The sequence below is a fragment of the Ochotona curzoniae genome, unplaced genomic scaffold (genome assembly GCF_017591425.1).
Source record: "Ochotona curzoniae isolate NIBS_2020 unplaced genomic scaffold, NIBS_Ocur_1.0 scaffold_4506, whole genome shotgun sequence".
NCBI lineage: Eukaryota > Metazoa > Chordata > Mammalia > Lagomorpha > Ochotonidae > Ochotona > Ochotona curzoniae.
The window spans coordinates 77,331,335-77,351,185 of record NW_024467119.1 but is presented as its reverse complement, the minus strand read 5'-3'; the positions used below and the strand labels follow the sequence as shown (position 1 = coordinate 77,351,185).

At 41.2% G+C, this 19,851-nt stretch overlaps 1 protein-coding gene across 4 annotated transcripts in view; it reads left to right on the top strand.

Annotated features, from left to right (window-relative positions):
* LRBA (LPS responsive beige-like anchor protein) overlaps positions 1 to 19,851 on the top strand; it is a 633,639-nt gene that overhangs the window by 105,529 nt on the left and 508,259 nt on the right. For all 4 annotated transcript variants that reach the window (XM_040967344.1, XM_040967342.1, XM_040967341.1 and 1 more), the window contains 2 exons: positions 865 to 927; positions 5,989 to 6,086. In XM_040967344.1, the coding sequence (XP_040823278.1) occupies positions 865 to 927; positions 5,989 to 6,086 (161 nt within the window). The remainder of the gene's footprint in view (positions 1 to 864; positions 928 to 5,988; positions 6,087 to 19,851) is intronic.

The following is a 19,851-nucleotide window of genomic DNA, read 5'->3' as shown; positions in this document are numbered from 1 at the left end:
TGATGGTGGTACAGTAGCTGGCAGAACTCAAAGGGTTTTCACTGGTAGAGAACTCCTTGTACTTGACATCCACATTTTGGGATGTAATATTCCTTTATAAATGTACCACCTAGATTTGTTAGTCTCTAGGAATAGTCATGTTTTGTCACTTTTCATACTCTCAGAGGTAAAGTAAAGTTTAATGCTATTTTTAAAGAAGGCAATTTTGTTTTGTAGGATGGTAGTCTGTAAATGTGTTTCTTACCAGAGTTTCATTTAGAATTTCTCTGTATCATTTAATTTCTTCTAAAGCTTCATTAGCTGGCATATAGTATTATAGCAAATGAATCTAACATTTATCATACCTTTCTACTCAGATAATTATGTCCATCTATATGAAAATTTTTCTTGATAAATTAAATTTTTTTCTGTTCTCTAAATTTTTTCTTGGTATATGCTTGTTTTTATTTTCAGGTCTCTCTTTTGTGATTAATACATTGATAGAGTTTGTTGAAACTTTTCATACTGAGTTCATATTTAAAACCATACTGCTTTTCTCTAGCAAAGTTGCTAGTCAGTTTTTGGTACTTGACACTTTGATAATTTTAAGAATTGTTTCTTTTATTCTACAAACTGAATTTTTATAGAAAGATTATCTATTATATTTGAATTAATACCCTTATTTGTCTTTCATTGTTTGTATCTGCCTAAGGATTCTGTAGCTTTACTAAATAGGCTATTATGTATTCAGTGCTTTTTCAAATTTAGATTCCATATTACAGTGTTACAGCAGCCAAACAATTTGACAAAACCTATATATTTAGCTTCCCTTTTAGAATTTTTTTCTTTTGGCCTAAACATTATAATTGTTTTATGTCTTTAAAGGATTCTGGAGTAAAGGAAGATGAACTACAGGCCATTCTTAATTACCTACTGACTATGCATGAGGTAATGTTGAATTTGGTGAACTTTCTTTAAAAGTTGTGGCTGATGTTCTGGTGTGTCACCAGCGTCTAGATGCTGGTGTCTCGCGTAGGCAGTGGTCTGAGGCTCAGCTACTCCAGTTGTGATGCAGCTCCCTGTATGTGCGTGGGACAGGAGCAGAGGGATGGACCCAGCCCTTAGGCTGCTGCTTGGGGTCTGGCCCCGACATGGCCATTGCAGCCTTTTAGGGAGTGAAGCAGCAGATGAAAATCTCTCTGCTTCTGGCTTTTTCTCTCTGTAACCCTACCTTTCATATAAATCAATTTAGAAAGTAGAAAAGTTAAAGAAATATTCACTAATTAAATCACTGTTACAGGAAATTGCTTGTTTGGAAACAATCTTAGTAGTCTTTCTTTAAATATCTTTTATCATTATGAAATGGCTCTCAGCATTACAATGAATGTCTTTAAATAGTATGAAAATTAAATTTCGTTAAGTTAATCTTGAAGTATTTCAGAGTGTACTTTTGCTTTACTTGCAGAAATCAGTGTAATAAATGAAAAGTTGGATTTTAAAATAAAAATGATTAGATTTTAAGTTTCTAAAGACAGTTGTACTGATTTGCATGTTTGAATGTTAAATAACTAATTTTTAATGAGCTTAAAATAATGTGGTTGAAAGGGAGTTTAAAATTGAGTAAGTTTAAAAAACTTGTTTTTTATTATTTAGCATTCCAACTGTAATGTCAATGTTATGATTACATTAATTTGGTGTGTCCTATATAACCATATTTTTAGATGAAAATTTATTCCAACCTTACCATTCATTCTTATGAATTAATGTTTTAATGTCATACAGTGCCTTCTTTGTCAGCATGTAGCTTTTATTTATTTATGTATTTATTTTTAAAGATTTATTTTATTTTTACTGGAAAGTCAGATATACAGAGAGCAAGAGAGACGGAGAGAAAGATCTTCCATTCGAAAATTCATTCCCCAAGTGAGTGCAACAGCTGGTGCTATGGCGATCCGAAGCCAGGATCCAGGAACTTCTTCCAGGTCTCCCACATGGGTGCAGAGTCCCAAAGCTTTGGGCCATCCTTGACTGCTTTTCCAGGCCACAGGCAGGGAGTTGGATGGGAAATCCATCTGCTGGGATTAGAACTGGTGCCCATATGGGATCCTGGCGTGTTGAAGACGAGGACTTTTAGCTGCTAGGCCACACCACTGGACCCCAACATGTAGCTTTTACAACAGAAAATTAAAGGCAGTAAAGGAAAAACTGGAGTCAAGGCAACCCAGTTAACTAATTTCTGAGAACTCATTACTATTCCCTTTTAGGGTCAAATTGTCCATAATGATATGCATATGTCTTGAAATATACATCAAAGGCTGTGAAGAATTTCCATCAGGATTTTTGGGGAGTTGGAGTCACAAATACTCCTGTTGTAATGTTTCATAATTGGTGTCTGACTGTGCCACATATAGCAGTATGTTGACTTAATAAACATGTTGATTTTCTTCACCTTGAAAATTGATAAGTTAATATAAAGAACTACCAGGTATTTTCCCAAAAGTTGTTCCTTTGGAGTTGAGGTTATAGTGCACCAAGTATTTCAGTTTAGTTAAATACCACTACCACCAGAGTCACATCATCATTTCTTTGTTTTAAAGATGTTTTTATTAAGAGTTCTCTTCTAAATAAAATTTTAAGGCTAAACATGTAGCTTTTTTCTGAGGTACTTTTATATCCTTCAGATTAGGATTACACTAAAAATGTTATGGATGCTGTCCAAAATATTATCATCGATGTAAATTAAGACTTCATCCTTTTCCCACATTAAAAATAAAATTTCTAAGATTTCTTCAAGAGGAGACAAAAATAAGGGATTTCTGAGTGTGGAGAATATCACATGTGACAGTCATATCGCATATAAATTATGCACTCAGATAATTTAAAAAAATAAATGACTGTAACAGCAGCTCTGTTCATTGTCTGATGAAAATACATTGACTAGGGCCCAGCAGTGGTGCAGTGGTTAAGGTCCTCACCTTGCACCCCGGGATCCCATATGGGCGCCGGTTCTATCCCGGCAGCCCCGCTTCCCTTCCAGCTCCCTGCCTGTGACCCGGGGAAGCAGTCGAGGACGGCCCAAAGCTTTGGGACCCTGCACCCGCGTGGGAGACCCGGAAGAGGCTCCTGGCTTCGGATCGGCACAGCATCGGCCGTTGCGCTCACTTGGGGAGTGAATCATCGGATGGAAGATCTTCCTCTCTGTCTCTCCTCTCTGTATATCCACCTTTCCGATAAAAAAATAATAAAAATAAATCTTTTTTTTAAAAAAAAGAAAATACATTGACTACTAAAAATGAGTTATATATATAATGTTCAGAGTTTTAGATATTAATGCCATCTCTGAAAGTGCTGGTGTCCTATATGGATGCCAGTTTGAGTTGAGGCTATCCCACTTAGGATCCAGTGCCCTTCCTGCTCATGTGCATGGAGCCTAGTAGAGGATGGCCCACATACTTGGGTTCCTGCATCAGAGTTCCTGGCCCCTGGCTCCGCCCTGGCCCTGGCTCGGCTGTTTCAACCATTTGAGGATTAAACCAGCAGATAAATCTCTCTGCCTGCCCTAACTCTGACTCCAAATTAGAAACAAAAGTATCATTTCAATATGGAACCAATAGAAAAAAATTTAAGGTATTTTGTTTATCATCCTGAGTCTTCACGTTCTGGTACATGCTTTTGTACTTAGAGCGACTCCCACACTGGCCTAGTTTTTTCAGGTGCACTATAGGTCCACAGGACAAATAGGTAGTGCATCGGACAATGCAGATACAGAGCTTTAAAAGAAGCTGACTCAAAATTTTCCCACAAATATGTTCCCCCTCCCAAACTGCCTCAATAAACCCTTTTTTCAACTAGATTAGAAAGCTTTTATTTTTTTTTCTCCAATTCCTTTTATTCTCTGGATCTGCAGGCAGGGAGAATGGGAGAGGGCTGCTTCTTATTGTCAAACTGCCTCAGCACCCAGGAATGGGGGACAGTCATTTGATGATGCTTTAGAATGTTCTGAGCATGTTACTTGAATAGTATTGATAGTTCTGAGATGCGTCGGCTTTGTTGCACTCAGGTTTAGGAAAAACTTTTCAGGGTATATTGGCTGACCAAGTCCACCTCATTGTGCGTCAACAGACCCAGGCACTTGCCAGGAGAGTTGTTCAAACTGTTCTGTTTTCCATCTTCTGACGGGGCACCCAGCATCCTCTTCTAGTCTAGATGAATGGGCTATCATGTGCCCCACTCAGAGTCACATCTTTTACGGACATGAATGGCTTTCATATGTCATGCTTCAATAAAGTTCCTTTTTACCCTCAATTTCATGATGTATTTCCTTTCTTTTTCAAGAAATTTATTTATTTGAAATATTTTTTTAAACACACACACACATGCACACAAGTTTCTTCCATTTGCTGGTTCACCCCAAAAAGGCCGCAAAGCTCAAATGGTCCATGTCCGGACTAGGTTGAAGACGGGAGCCTGGACCTTTGTTCATGTCTCCCTCCTGGGTGGCTGGGGCCCTGATGTTTAGGCCAGTCTTCTGCTTTCCTGATGTCAACAGGGGCTGGATCAGAAGTGGAATGAGCATCCAGGACTTGAACTGATGTTCATGTGGGATACTAGTTTCAAATGTGGTAGCTCAACTCTTGCACCACAATGATGATTCTGATGTATATTCTTTCCAAAAATAAAATAATACATTAGATGTATTATTGTGTAGAGTATACTTCAAGAACTCTTAATTATAAGGGGCATTTTAACAAAGCTGCTGGGTTTGAAAAATTACTATATACGTTTTATTTTTATTTTTGTCACTTAAGAATTAGGTATATTTTGGGGGGGTATTGTGATGTTTCAATGTATATATCAGAGTAAATGTGTTTTTAAAATATTTATTTGAATGACATAGTGAGAGAGAAAGAGAGAGAATTTTTTGTGTAGTGGCTTATTCCATAAATGACCACAGCTGCACCAGCTGGAGCAAGGCCAGGCAAGAGGTGGCTTGGGGAACTTTGTATTAGTTTGTCTAAGGACTATCTTCCACTGCCTTTTTAGGCGAATTAACAAGGACCTGGGGGTATAATGGAACATGCATCCAGACCAAAGATGGAATCCCAGTGAAACTGTTGGACATGTGTAGACAATGGGATGCTGGACTGTCTGACATTGTCTGTACCAGCAGTGTCAGGGCACACTTAAATAAGAGACTGATAGAATTAAGATTCCTTATGAAGGGCTACACTATTGTAACAAAAAGGGAAAAATCTGAAGGGGGGTGAATCCGAGCCTACACAAAATTTTACCACACAATTCAAAATTCAAAATAAAAGTATATTTAAAAAAAAAAAAAAACAAGGACTTGGTAGAAGTCAAGTGCCAGGGACTCATACTGGCCGTGTGGTATGGGATGCTGGTGTGGCAGGTGGCATTTTAGCCTAATCTGCCACAACTCTAGTTCCCACATGTTTTCATTTAAAAATGTATTGTAAAAAATTCATTCATAAAGTTGGAGGGAGGATAAGATGGAAACAACATCCGAGAGAGAGAGAGAGAGAGAGAGAGAGACAGACAGACAGACAGACAGACAGAAGGGACACAGAAAGGGGGAGCTCCCATCTGTTCACTTGCCAAATGCCCACATCAACTGGGACCGGGCTGAGGCTGGATCTGGGAGCTCAGTCCAGATCCCTCATGTGGGGGTGGACAGCTGCAGTTAGGAGCCAGAGGGGTGTTGAATCTGGGCGCTCTGTTCGCTGATGCCAGATCTTAGCTGTGGTTCTGACTGCTGTGTCCAATACCTGCCCCTTAGGTTCCTAGTAAGGAGCTGAGTGGGGATGATATATAGTTTGATTATACAAAGAAGGTGTATATTTAAACAATATATTTTCAAAACAGGCATGTATTACACAGGTGTCTACTCCTTTTTGTAAAATTGAAATATCCTTTGTTTAAGGATTAGTCATTATTGAAATAAGTTATCTTCACCTGATTTTTATTTTTAACTTTCTAAAATAATTGTAGGATGACAATCTAATGGATGTCCTTCAGCTGCTTGTGGCGTTGATGGCAGAGCACCCTAACTCTATGATTCCTGCTTTTGACCAAAGGAATGGCTTACGGTAAGAGTTATTAGCTCAAGAGATTTGAAAATATTGGAAAGATTTTTCATTGAAAGCATTATCTAATCTTATAAAATGAGCTTACAGTGTGAAAGAAGATTTTTAAAACACATTTATTTCATGTAATATAGTTTTTTGAATAAATCTTATTGCAGAGGTTGTGTTACTGTAAAATTTGTCAGGACAGATTTTTTCAGTATTTTGTGTAGGGGATGCTTCTGTGGCCATGTCAGTTCTTTAGCAAGGTTCTGTTTTGCTCCTGGAAATGTAGTTTCTAATTGTGACCGAAGGGGGCTCTCTGTCGTCTCTTAAAAGGTCATCCTGTCCAGCGTATGGTTAGAAATCAACCACAGTGCAGCAAGATTATGACACATCTGTTAGCATCGAGAGCTTCTTCCCCACTCACCCTTTTTATATCGTTCCCAGTGCTGGCACTCTGCTTATTGTCACTTACGATTAAATTGAATATTCTGTGCTTTTATGTAAAGTGTGACTATATAGTAAATATTCTTGATTTGTTTGCCCTTTTCATTCAGCGTAAATTATTTTCCATACTGTTAAGTGACTTAAGCTTATTCCTTTGCATTCCTGAATATTTTTTCATTACACATGTGTTATGAATTATTAATCATTCACTATTGATGGACACTTGTCATTAGTTTTTGGATTTTGAAAATAAATATTCTCTGACTATCCATATGCAAATTTCTATATGGACATGTCCTTTTGTTATCCTGAGTATATACCTACGAATGTAATGGCTGAGTCAATTACATAAGATTTTTGTTTAATTTTTTTAGATAAATGTGCTGCTTCTGTTTAAAAAGGTATTTTATTTGTGTGAGAAAGGAGAAGAATCTGTTGTTGGTTTACTCTAAATATTGCAACATTCGGGACCCGCGGGCTGAAGCCGGGCACTAACTTCAGGTCTTGCCTGTGATGTCTCGCTTCAGCCACTGAGGCCAATGGCTCCTATCTCCTCGTGTGTATAGTTATTATTATTTTTTTTATTTTTTATTTTTTTTAAAGATTTATTTTTATTATTTTTTTATTGGAAAGGTGGATATACAGAGAGGAGAGACAGAGAGGAAGATCTTCCGTCTGATAATTCACTCCCCAAGTGAGCGCAACGGCCGATGCTGTGCCGATCCAAAGCCAGGAGCCTCTTCCGGGTCTGCCATGCGGGTGCAGGGTCCCAAAGCTTTGGGCTGTCCTTGACTGCTTTCCCAGGCCACAGGCAGGGAGCTGGAAGGGAAGCGGGGCTGCCGGGATTAGAACCGGCGCCCATATGGGATCCCGGGCGTGCAAGGCGAGGACCTTTAACCACTTGCGCCACCGCGCAAGTGGCCCATATAGTTATTATTTTTTAAAGATTTATTTATTTTTTATTACAAATTCAGATATACAGAGAGGAGGAGAGACAGAGGGGAAGATCTTCCATCCGATGATTCACTCCCTAAGTGACCACAATGGCTGGTGCTGAGCTGATCTGAAGCCAGGATCCAGGAACTTCCTTCTGGGTCCCAAGAGCTTTGGCCTTTCTTGACTGCTTTCCCAGGCTACAAGGAGGGAGCTGTATGGGAAGTGGAGCTGCCAGGATTAGAACTGGTGTCCATATGGGATCCTGGCGCGTTCAAGGCAAGGACTTTAGCTGCGAGGCCACCATGCCGGGCCCTCGTGTGTATAGTTATATCAGCTGTGTGTGAGTTTGATTGCTCTGGATTCTCATGAACAAGTTTCCAATCTTTAATTTTAAGTGTTCTAAAACATCTGTAGTCACTAATTCTGATTATAATTTGCATTTTTCCTGAGAACTGATGGTGATTTCCAGCATCTTCTTACATGAATTTTTTTGCTTAAATGATTAAATTGTTTATCAGTTTTAAAGATTTTTTGTTTGGTTATTATTTCATTCAGAGTTTTTTATTCTGTGTAAAAGTACTTTAGTTCTTCTATGCATTGGGAATATATTTTCCAAGTTGATGGCTTCTTTTTCTCCTTTTGACAAGGACTTTCAAGAAGCAGTAAAATTAAGAAATCCAATTTTATGTTATGATTGTAATACTGTTATAAAAATCTAACTTTTTTTAATATGAAATTCATAATTTTTTGAGAATATTTTATTTGTTGGAAAGGCAGAGTTACAGACCGGAGGGAGATACGGAGACAGAAGTCTTCTATTTGCTGTTTTACTCCCCAAACAACTGGCCAGCATTGGGCCAACCTGAAGCCAGGGGACAGAGCTTGTTCCAGCTCTCTTATTTGGGTACAGAGGTCCCAACATTTTGGCCATCCTCCATTGCCTTCCCATGCACATGAGAAGAAGTTGGAAGTAGAGCAGACGTAAGTTCAGTTGGTGCACATACGGGATGCCAGTGTTGCAGGCAGTAGGGTTAACGCATTATGCCACAACATCAGCCCCCAGAAATATTTTTTTCTAATGATTTTATAGTTTTAGCTTTCACATTTTAGTATGTAAATCATATTGAGAGGTATAAGTAAAGATCTTTATTTTTAGATCATGGATATGCAATTCCTAAATTGCCTTTATATCTTAGTTGAAAATTAATCAGCCAAACATATATAGGTCTATTTTCAGTTATTTTATTTTTTCCATCTTCATGCTAAATACAAAGTGTCTTAATCTTTGTAGCTTGTAATGAGACAGGGTGAGTCAATTGTGCTCCTCCTTTTTTCTCAGTTGTTTTTGCTGTTTTCATTTTTGTTTGTGTTTTAGAATTGGCTTATCAGTTTCTTCTAGAAAGTATGGTGCCATTTTGATTGGAAATACATTGAGCTCATCTTTAGGAGTTTGGGAAAAAAATATCATGTTAGTAACAATGATTCAATATTCTGGGCCCGGCATGGTGGCCTAGCAGCTAAACATGAACATGCTCACCTTGAACATGCTGGGAGCCCATATGGGTGTCAGTTCTAATCCTGGCAGCTCCACTTCCCATCCAGCTCCCTGCCTGTGTCCTGGGAAAGCAGTTGAGGACAGCCCAAAGCCTTGGGACCCTGCACCTGTGTGGGAGACCTGGAAGAATTTCCTGGATCCTGGCTTTGGATCGGCGCAGCACTGGTCATTTTGGTCACTTGGGAAGTGAATCATTGGATGAAAGATCTTTCTGTGTTTCCTCCTCTCTGCTTATCTGACTTTCTAATAAAAATAATAAATAAAATCTTATAAAAAATATCCTGAGTCATGGAAACAGTATATCTCTTTATAAGTTCTAAATTTTTGAGCAGTGTTTAATAATTTTTATTGTGTATAGTGAACACATCTTTTGTCAGATTTATTCTTGAGAACTTTGAATTTTCTGATGCCTTTGTGAATTGCAACAGCTTTTTGTTCATACCTACCATTTACAGATAGAACTTACTTTATGTTTGGCTTTTTTTCCTGCAAGTCCATAATTCAGTTGAGTTTTTTTTCCTGCAGATTCCTTTTGATTTTCCATGCAGATATTTTGTGTCCAAATGATGATAGTTTTACTTCTTTCTTTTCTAATCTGAATTTTAAAATTTATTTTCTTTTGAATGGTTGCAATGGTCAGGAAATGCCCCTGCCCCAGTGCAATGCTGAACGGGAATGGTAAGAATGGGCATCCGTGCCTTGTTCCTGATGAAAGGGACCTGTGGCCAGGCTTTCAGGGTTATTTCTGTGAAAGCTGTAGAATTTTTGTTGATGACTTTGTGAGTCTGAGGAAATTACCTTCTCAGGATACTGGGATCTCTGGTCTGGTCTTTTTTTTTTTTTTTAATATTTATTTACTTTTATCTGAAAGACATCTTTTATAGAGAGGGAAGGAAACACGGAGGTGTTCCGTTCACTGGTTCACTCCCTAAGTGGCTGTAATGGTCAGAGCTGAGCTGATCAGGAGGTGGAGGCTTCTTCTGGGTCACACCCATGGCTGCAGGGGCCCAAGGGCTTGAGCTGTCCTCTGCTGCTTTTCCAGGCCATTAGAGAGGGCTGGATTGAAGTGGAGCAGTTGGAACTCAAACCAGTGCTCATATTGGATGCTGACACTGCAGTTAGAGGAGTAGCTTGCTGTGCCGTGGCACCAGCCGCTTTCTCTTTCCCTCTCCTTTTCCTTTCTCCTTTTCCTTTGCCATTTTCTTCCCTTTTGCCCCCCTTCTCCTCTTGACCTTCCTCCATGTCCCACTCCCTGTGTTTCTCCCTTTCCTTTCCACTTACTTCCAAGGCAGAGTTCCGGGGGAGGGGTGGAGATGGAGATAGCTTCTGTTTACTGGTTCCCTCTGCGCTAGCTGGGCTGGGCCAGGCGGAAGCCAGAGGCTTGGAGCCCTGGGTCTCCCACATGAGTGACAGGGCCCTTGGTGTATCTTCCCTGGCTTTCTCAGGTGTATTAGCAGAGAGCTGATTCAGGAGCAGCCAGAACTTGAGCCAGCATTCCATAGTTTAAGTTGTTAATATATTGTTTTACATATAATTAGCTCACCAAATACATAAAATGTTATGTTGTTTGAAAATTAACCTCCTTCCAGACAGAGTCATTTGGTAACTGTGGGGTGTGTGTGTTTGTGCGCACATGCGTGTGCCTGTGTGTGTATCTGTTTGGATTCAATTCACTAAAAGCAGGAGAAGTTTACATCTGTGCCCTTAAAACCCCTGAGGACTCATGGCAGTTTTCTAATCTTGTACATTCTTTCTGAGTATTGTGGCATCATAAATGCTGACCGAACAGAATGATTTGTGAAGTGTTCCCTGTACTTCAGTTTTCTGGAAGAATTTGTGTGGAATTGTTATTATTTAGTCTGTAGATTTTTGCTAAAATTTACCAGTGATGTCATCTAGGGTAGAATTTTATTCTTTGGAGTGTTACTATCTGTAGATTCAGATTCTTTAGCAGGTGTACAATTGTTTGGACTATCCATCTCTTTTTTATTGAGCTTTAGTTGTTGGTATCCTTCAACCAAAATTGGATATTTTTTCCTAAATGAATAAATTTATTCATAAAATTTTGTTCTTGGAGACTCAAGATGGCAGAATAGGGTAAGGACACGTTTAAACGGACAGAAAAACATTTAATCAGGGTGAAGCAGAGACAACATATTCCAGGAAATAGGAAAGGACAGAACAACAGCAGAGGGGTACCTGGAGACTGACAGACACAAGAAAGCAGCAGACACAATGGTGTGGTGATGCAGTGACTGATACTCCAGCAGCATTCAGCTAACAGTGATCTGAACTCCACCAGCAGCCTGAGCCCCATCAACAACCAGGTGGGAAGGGACTTTCACTGAGAGCTTTGGCAGAAAACCCAGACAAAGAACTGTCCGTCCTGCTGGTCCATTTGATTTGACCAGGAGCAGAGACAGAACAGCAAATCTCAGATGGGCAGTGCAAGAACAGGGTGGATTTCACAGCCTGGTCAGCCCGGGAGAGCTGAATTGGGCACCATTTTGTGTAAGGAGGCAAAGACAAGGGAAAGGACTGAGCATAAGCAAAGCTGGGAGTGAACTGATTTCTGACTCAGTGAACTTCAGCAACGTGCCATTCTAAGGGTTCCACCCAAGACAGGTCTGGGTAACCCTAAGACCTGATGGCCAGCAGATCAAGAACTGTAGTGGTGGTACATCAGGCACCATTTTATACACTGTCACAAAAACGTTTAGAACTGCAGGGGCAACAATGTACTGCGCATGTGCTGAGCTTGCAAGAACTCACTGAGGTCCATGATTGCACTGGTCCTGCAGGAAAATAATACCGACTGTGTCGTTGTACCGGTCAATATAGGTCCGTGTGGCGCCCAGACCTAATGTCCAACAGGTTCTGACAAGAGCAGTGCCACCAACAACCAAACTATAGAACGCCTGTTGTCTCTAATCCTGGGACCTGCTCCTACTGGAAGTGGGAGAAAGGTTACAGAGACAACAGGGCAGCCTCAGCATGGTATCACAGGAGGTGGAGAGTGGTGAGCCAGGAGCTGGGGCTATGGAGACCACGGTGGAAATCTAACGTAAGAACCCAGACCTGGATTTTGCTAGAGGTTGTGGCACAAGTGGCTGCAAGCAAAGAGTTGTAAACCAACTGCAGTAAGTAAAATCGCATTGTAGACCTGTGAGTGACACAGCTTAGAAACCTGCCCCAAGAAGAAGACTCTGATAACTAGAAGCATAATGACCAAGAGCAAAAGAAGAGACAAAGGCACAATGAATATTACTGAGCACTCCCCTGCAAAGGCGCAAAACCTTATGCCAACCTCAGAGTTAACTGAGGAAGACATTGAGAAAATGGGGGACACAGAATTCATAAAACTCATTTTGAAGCTTCTGATCAACAATGAGAAACCTACAAGAGTTCAAAGAATTTAAGGAGGCAATGAAGCAAATCAAGGCTGATATATCAGAAATTAAGAACACAGTAGAGCAAATTAAAAGTACAATGGAGAGTCTCCAAAATAGGATGAAGCAAGCAGAAGAAAAAAATCTCAGAATTGGAAGATATTTCCTGTCATCATGAGGAAGCAAACAAAAACGTGGAAGCAGAGCTGGATCAAGACAAAAAAAAGGATTCAAGAATTGAAAGACACTATTAAGAGGCCAAATATAAGAGTTATGGGAGTCCCAGAAGGTACAGAAAGAGAAGCTGAGTTTGCAAATGTATTTAATGAAATAATCAAGGAAAATTTCCCTAATCTAGAGAAAGAATTGGGAAACAAGATCCAGGAGAGGCACAGAACTCCCAACAGGCTTGATCAAAAGCCATCTTTTCCACGACACATGATCTTCAAGCTCTCGTCAAGCTCTCTTCAGTTGAACATAAGGAAAAGATCCTTAAATGTGCACTTGAAAAAAATAAATTGACATATAAAGGAATGCCAAAAAAATTCACAGGAAATTTCTCACAGAAAACTCTACAGGCCATGTTTGTGGTGTTTTTGTTTTGTTTTGTTCTGTTTCATTTTGTGTCTGTAACAAGAATTAGAGTTGCACTGCTCTTTTTGCCTTTGTTTACTTAAGTCTTTTTGTGTTCTTTTAGAAGCAGCATAAAGTGTGCTAAGCTGATTCTTGAAGCTCATGCACTTTTATCTTTCCGTGTTTTAATTTGATACTGAATCCATGTTATAGACATTCTGTGTCTTTCAAATACTGTATATTTTAAATCTGAAATTTGTGTAAAATTTTTTAGTGAGCAGTGTGTTTGGATTCATTTTGATTGTGTATATCTTCACCTCCTGGCACATATTTAATAGCTTCCTTACAGTCTTTATGTGAGCTGTGCAGTAGTTGGCCCATTTAATTGTATTTCCCTGTAAAAAATGATCATGTTTTCGGTTTTTGTTTTTAAGTTAGGGTATGTTTCAGTGTGTTTGGACATTGTGAATGTTGCCTGATAATCTCTGGTGTAATTTTCTACCAAATAATTTCTGTTGCCTTTTTTTTTTTTTTAATATGGAAGCATGAGGGCTGGTGTGGTGCCATAGCTGGGAGATCTCTGCCTGCAGTGCTTGGATCCCACTTGCCCGCTTGTTCTAGTCCTTGCTGTTCTGTGTCTGATCCACCTCCCTGCTTATGGACTGGGAAAGCAGTGGAGAATGGCGCAAATCCTTGGGCTCCTGTACTCGTCTGGGAGACTCGGAGGAAGCTCCTGTATTGTAGCTTTGGATCAGCTCATCTCTGGCCATTGTGTTCATTTAAGGAGTGAACCAGTGAATAGAAATTCTCTGTCTTCCTCCTTTTCTGTCAGTTTTCCTTTCAAATAAAAATTACAAAATATGCAGACATGCCATTTGATAGCTGTTGTACTGTTACGTGCTAACTGTTCTGAATGCAAAGTGGCACTGGTGTCACTTCATTTCTGAAACCTCTCATCTTACTTTGAGTCTCTATTTTACATTCTCTGCTGAAGAATTAAGCTGAATTGGGAATAACCCTAATCTTATTTCACTTTTGAAAGAGAATTTGCTGTTTTGGTTTGGCTCTGTCCCACACATGTGTAACTCTTGCTCATTCTTACACAGATTCAGAGTAACTTTCTCTTCTACCGTCTCCTAATTTAGGACTCCCAACCAATCTCTCAAACAATTTTTTATGTTCTCCCAGCCAGAAGCATTGCTTCTCTGAAATGTGGGCACTTTTTGAGATGTCACATTACTTTGTGGTTATAGTTGGACGAGGGAAGAAAAAAAGGGACTCTTAACTTGTATGGATAATATTCCAAATTTTAACTCCTCGACTCATTGCACTTGCTATTATGTAGGTTTCAGTGTATGCTGGAGATTGCTGTTGGGTAATTTTCATGCAGTAATTTTTGCTACAGTGATCAAGATTGAAAAGCTTTGTTAGGTTACTCTGTTTGGTTAAACCATAGCTCCCCTGTTCATTTTGTAGTTTTCTATTTTGTTAATGGCCTCATACATTATAGAATCTCCTTTGTTGTTAGTGGACTTCATTCATGATTTCTTGTAAGGCATTTCACCAGCAATAAATTTGCTCATCTTCGGAATTACTTTTGTTTGTCTTAATTTGGGGGAATCCTTATGCTTGAATGCAAAATTTTTAATTTATTGTTTTATTCTTGTTAGCACTTAATCATTATTCCTTCATTTTGGGGTCTCTGTTGTTCCTGATGAGATAATAGCTATGAATTGCATTATTTGCTTCTTACATGTTGTGTTATTTCTGGTGCTTTGGAAGTCATTGGACTGTAATTTGTACTGAATCACTTTCTTAGCCTGCTCTTCGGGTTTTTCTTGAGTATTTTTTGATGCTGGGTGCATTCCCACTGTATATGTTTGGAATATCTTGCATTCTTTCACATGTTTATAAAAGTTGTTTAATTCTTTTTTATTCTTTATATTTGGAAAGTTCTACCTGTCTTCAAGTGTATAGATTGTTTATTTATTTTACTATTTCTGTCTGCTGCTGTTGAGCACCTCTTAGTGAATTTATTGATTTCCTTATTGTTTATTTTTTGTCCCCAGAATTTCCATGTGGTTCTTTCTGTCGTTTCTCTTTATTGAGATTTTCTAATTTTAAATTCATTGTTAGTCCATTTTCTTTTAGTGATTTGAGCATAGTATTTGTTACATGTCTTTTGGAGTCATCGCCAAGTCTAACATTTGGAAAACTTCAGAGAAATTTTGCTTATTACTCTTCCTGATTATAGGTTGTGCTTGTTTTGGTGTTTTTTTTTTTAAATGTATAGTAATTTTGGTTTAAGAGTAAACTTTTTAGATAAGTGCAATGTTAGCTCTAGGTCCTTTTATTTTCTGTTCGTTTTTTTCATTTTTTTAATTATATTTTTTACAATCTTTACATAGTTAATTAGGGTGAAAAGGTTCAATGGGTACAGGAAAGTATTATTTCCATATTGTTTCTTTCATCTATGTGAGGTAAAGGGGGATGTTGAGGGAGAAGCCCCACCCACTTTCCCACCCACCCCAAGTCCGGGATGTGAGATACTTGCTCAACTGGTTTTGATAGTTCACCAGTTATGAATTGCTGCCAGTCTCGCCACTCCAAGCATGATGAGGTCGTTGAAGAATCCACTGATTGACGTAGTCCATCATAGAGTCTCCATTTGCCCAGTATTTCACTGCCAACATATAGCTGACGTGGTTGATTGACTTGTTCTGTCTTCTGTTTTTTCTTGGTTAGGGTTCTGAGTCCTGCATTTTGATTGGGGAGATCCCCAAAGAAACTTTTTCTGAGGTGTTCCCAGACCAGATTCTTGTATGTACTAGCAAGCACATGGCCTGGCACAGTCCATTGCCCCAATCAGCTGGTGGTTGCAGTAGCTGGGTTCTTCTGTTTTTAGCCCTGACTTCCACTGGAATCAGTTAGTGTTGCAGTCCAGCCTGGCTCTGCCCATCACATACTCAGCCCTCACATAAACCAGTGGGAGCTGCAGCCTAGATGGAGCAATCCACAATAGCCCCCACCAGGCCTGTCCCCTACCCTGGTTTGTGTAGCAGATTAGTCCAGTCTGTCCCATACCCTATTTGGCTCTTGTACATGTCAATGGGTATTAAAGCTTAGTTCCATCTAACCAGCTCAACTATCCAGCCCACGAAGATGCTGTTGGGTGTCTGTCTAGCCACCCCAGCCTAGTTTTTGTACTCTCCTGTGGAAGTGGTAACCCAAGGGGGCAGAGCCCACTATTTCCCTCCCAGGCCTCTCTCACTCCTGGATTATTCACTCTCCAGGTAGTTCTGTGGTTTGACTTGACAGAATTAGCCCTCAGTGCCAACTTCTGCCAGCTGATGCTGCGGCTAAGCCCAAACAACCCTTACCCACTCTAATTTTGTTTGCACCAGTAGGAATAATCATCCCAGCCGGGCTTTTCCCTTATCTAGTCCACATGAGGCGCACAGATGTTGTAGCCCTGCCTGGTCTGGTCACGCTCTCCAGTGGGAGTAGCTGTCCAGCAAGAGAACCCCCCCTGCTGGCTCTGCCCCCTTCCTTCTTGGTTCTCACATGTGCTGGTTGGGCGCTGCAGTCACATCTGGCACAGGCAACCTCACCTTGGCATTCTGTAATGTGCACTGGTTTTTGTCGTGACCAAACCTGGCTTGACCCACACTCTGTTCTGGTGCTCGGATTAACCAGTGGATGACATGAACTGATTCAGCCTGGTCTGTCCCCGACCCATGCCAAATATATGCCAGTGGGAAACTTCCCGTGGCCTGTTCTGGGCTGTTTCCTATCATACTTCTTGCCCTTACCTGCCGGGTCTGTGTCCTGCCAGAGGAGTTGCCCAGGTTCTTCCAATCAGAACCCCTCCCAATGCCAGATTTTGTGCATACCAGTGGGTCCATGAGCCAGCACTACTCAGTTCACCTCCTGTCCTAGCAGGAACTGTGGCTTTTCCTGACTGGCCTTCAACCCAATCTGATTCTTGCTGTTGGATGTTTCAGCCCAGCCATGGCTTGTCCATACTCACATATGACTCACACATGGCTCAGTAGGGGTTGAAACCTAGCCTAGTCCATTCCACATCTACCCTGATCCTCCAGGACACCAGACGGTGTTGGAATCTGGCCCGGCTTGGTGCATCCAGTCCCAGTCCACACTTGTGTCAGGGGAGACTACAACTGTTTCCTGATCAGAATGCAGTCCCCATTCCAGGCCACACACCCCTTGGTGGGAACCTCAAAAGGGTGTCCCCTTAGCTCCCCAACCAGGCCTGTTCCCAACCATAGATCACACAAATGCCAGTGGTTGCTCTGATTAACTTGGCTCAACCCCTCACCTGTCCCAGTGTCTAAGACACTGTGGTTTAGCGTTCCTGACTTGTGCAGACCAGTAGGTACAAGAGCCTAGCTTGGCATGATCTGTCCTCCATCCTAGTTTTTAGTTTTGCTTTTAGGTTAAGGTTTGCTCGGTCGTGCCCAGTACATCCCGTTCTGTTACCAATTGACACGTTAGCCAGCTGTTGGAGCTACTTTTCCCAGTTTGTCTGAACCCCAGGTCTGGACTATATATGCTCACCAGTAGGAGGTATGTTTCTCCAGGGGAGTTTCCCAAGTTGCTCCACTTGATCCACTCCCAGACCCAGTTCTCATACATGCCATTGGGTTTTAGGCCAGTGCCCAGCACAGTCTGGCCTTCCATTTGGCCTTGTATGAGCTGGTGAATGTTGCAGCCCGGCCCACCCCATAGTCTATTCAGGAAGCACATTTCATGCTGCCTTGACCAGTACATACTGTTGCGGGTTCCTTTACCTCTTAGTGATGGCAGGCTCCTTGGTCCCACCTAGCTTAGTCCATCACTACCCCGACTCTTGAGCTAACCAGTGGGGCTAGAATTTCCACAGGGTTTGGCCCACACATTCTCCACAGAATCTGCCCCCAGATATGGTTCTCGAATGCTAGTTAATGTTATGGCCCTGCCTAATGTGACCTGTCTCCTGATCCATCATCATGTCAGGTAATAGGATATCCTGCTGGACAAGCTCTGTGCCATAGCTTTTGCACGAACTGGTGTTCGGTGTTCAGCATTGTTAAGTGATTACAAGTTTATCGAAGGAAGAGTTACTGTCATTGAGAGTCTTAAGGATTGGGTTCAGAAGCACAGTGGGTTCAACCAGGAGCTACCTACGCAGCGACTCAAAGAACCAAAACCGCAGAGCACCCCAACTGGGTGGCTAGCAGGCAGAGCCTGGTGCCAAATGGCGCACTGGCTGCCCAGGGACAGCTCACCATATGCATGTGGTGGCTTGAATCTTGGATCCGGACATGAGACACCCCGTCCTGAGACCCACCCACAGTCGGCAGGCAGCAGGAAGTTTAAACTCCCAGGCCCAAGCTTGCGCCCCTCCATAATCCCATCAACCGCTCAGTGAAGGTGGTGGGTGGATCCCGGATCCCGGGCCTGCCTAGTCACAGAAACCTTCCCCATCGGTCAGTGTACTCACCCTGAAGGGAGCAGCCCCCAGAGTCCAGGCAGACACGGGGACAGCGTACCATGTGTACGTGGTGGCTGGTGGGTGGGATCCGGGTTCTGTTTGGTTTTTAATGGCTTGTCCTATCTCATCTGCAGATTCTATCTTTTTCATGTTCTATAGCTTCTGCTTTCCTTCTGTTGATTATTATAACTTTTCTTTCACTTTAACACAACTCTTTGAGTTCCCTATGTTTTTCTGTGTCCTAGAGTTCAGTCAGTTACCTGTGCAGTGGTTGTGGTCTAGTTCTTTGAGGCTGTTAAGTACACACCCAATTGTGATGTGTGTAAGTGTGTTTCTGGATTGCTTTCTAAGTCATTGGTATTTCTCCAGTCTTCCTTGCTTTTGTTTTTTCAGTTATATTTTCAGGGTTTCACTGTACCTATGTACTTTCACAGTCAGCTAAGAGTGTATTGAGAGCTTAGTTGAATCCCATGCATCTCTCGTTTGTAGCATCTCCTTTTTAAATAGCTGCTTGATCTGCCACTTGACCTTGGTTGTATCTGCCGCGTTGGCCTGGTAAAGTGTGTTATTTTCCCTTGTGATGCTTAACCAGGTCTGCTATTATTAACTGGGGTGCTATGTTTTTCATCTGTTGGCCTAAGTCAGGTTTGTTCTTTCAGAAAGCAACGTATACACAATTGGAGCAAGGCAGAGTAATGACTTCCCACTCCCTTTTCAAGCTTTAGCAAAAACAATTTTTGCTTTTGATAAGCTAAAATTCCTAGGTTTGTGTATGGTATTGTAGCAAGTTAAGCCTCCACCTGTAGTGCTTTGCCTGCTCAAGTCCTGGCAGCTCCACTTGTGATCCACCACATGGAAGCATGTGCTGGTTCACTCCCCAAGTGGGCAGAAAGACCGGAGCTGAGCTGAATCAAAGCCAGGAGCCAGGAGCTTCTTCTGGGTCTCCCATGTGGGTGCAGAGTGTCAAGGATTTGGGCTGTGTTCCACTGCTTTCCCAAGGCACAAATAGGAAGCTGATTGGGAAATGGAGCAGCTAGGACACAAACCAGCACTCACATGGTATCCCAGCCCTTGAAGAGGAGGATTAGTCAGTTGCTCAGGTTTCAACAATCTGAAATTTTAGAATTACTGTAAAGGAAGTGCTACCCATCAGTTGAATTTTACTGCCAGTTGATTTTGCTTACAGTCAGATTATATGGCCCTCGGAGATTTTTAAGAACTTGTTTATTGTATGCTTTTTTGAGAATTGAATGTGCAGTGTATTTTTTTTAAAGATTTATTTATTTTTGTTACAAAGTGAGATATACAGAGAGGAGGAGAGACAGAGAGGAAGATTTTCTATCTGATGATTCACTCTCCAAGTGAGCCCAATGGCCGGTGCTGTGCTGATCT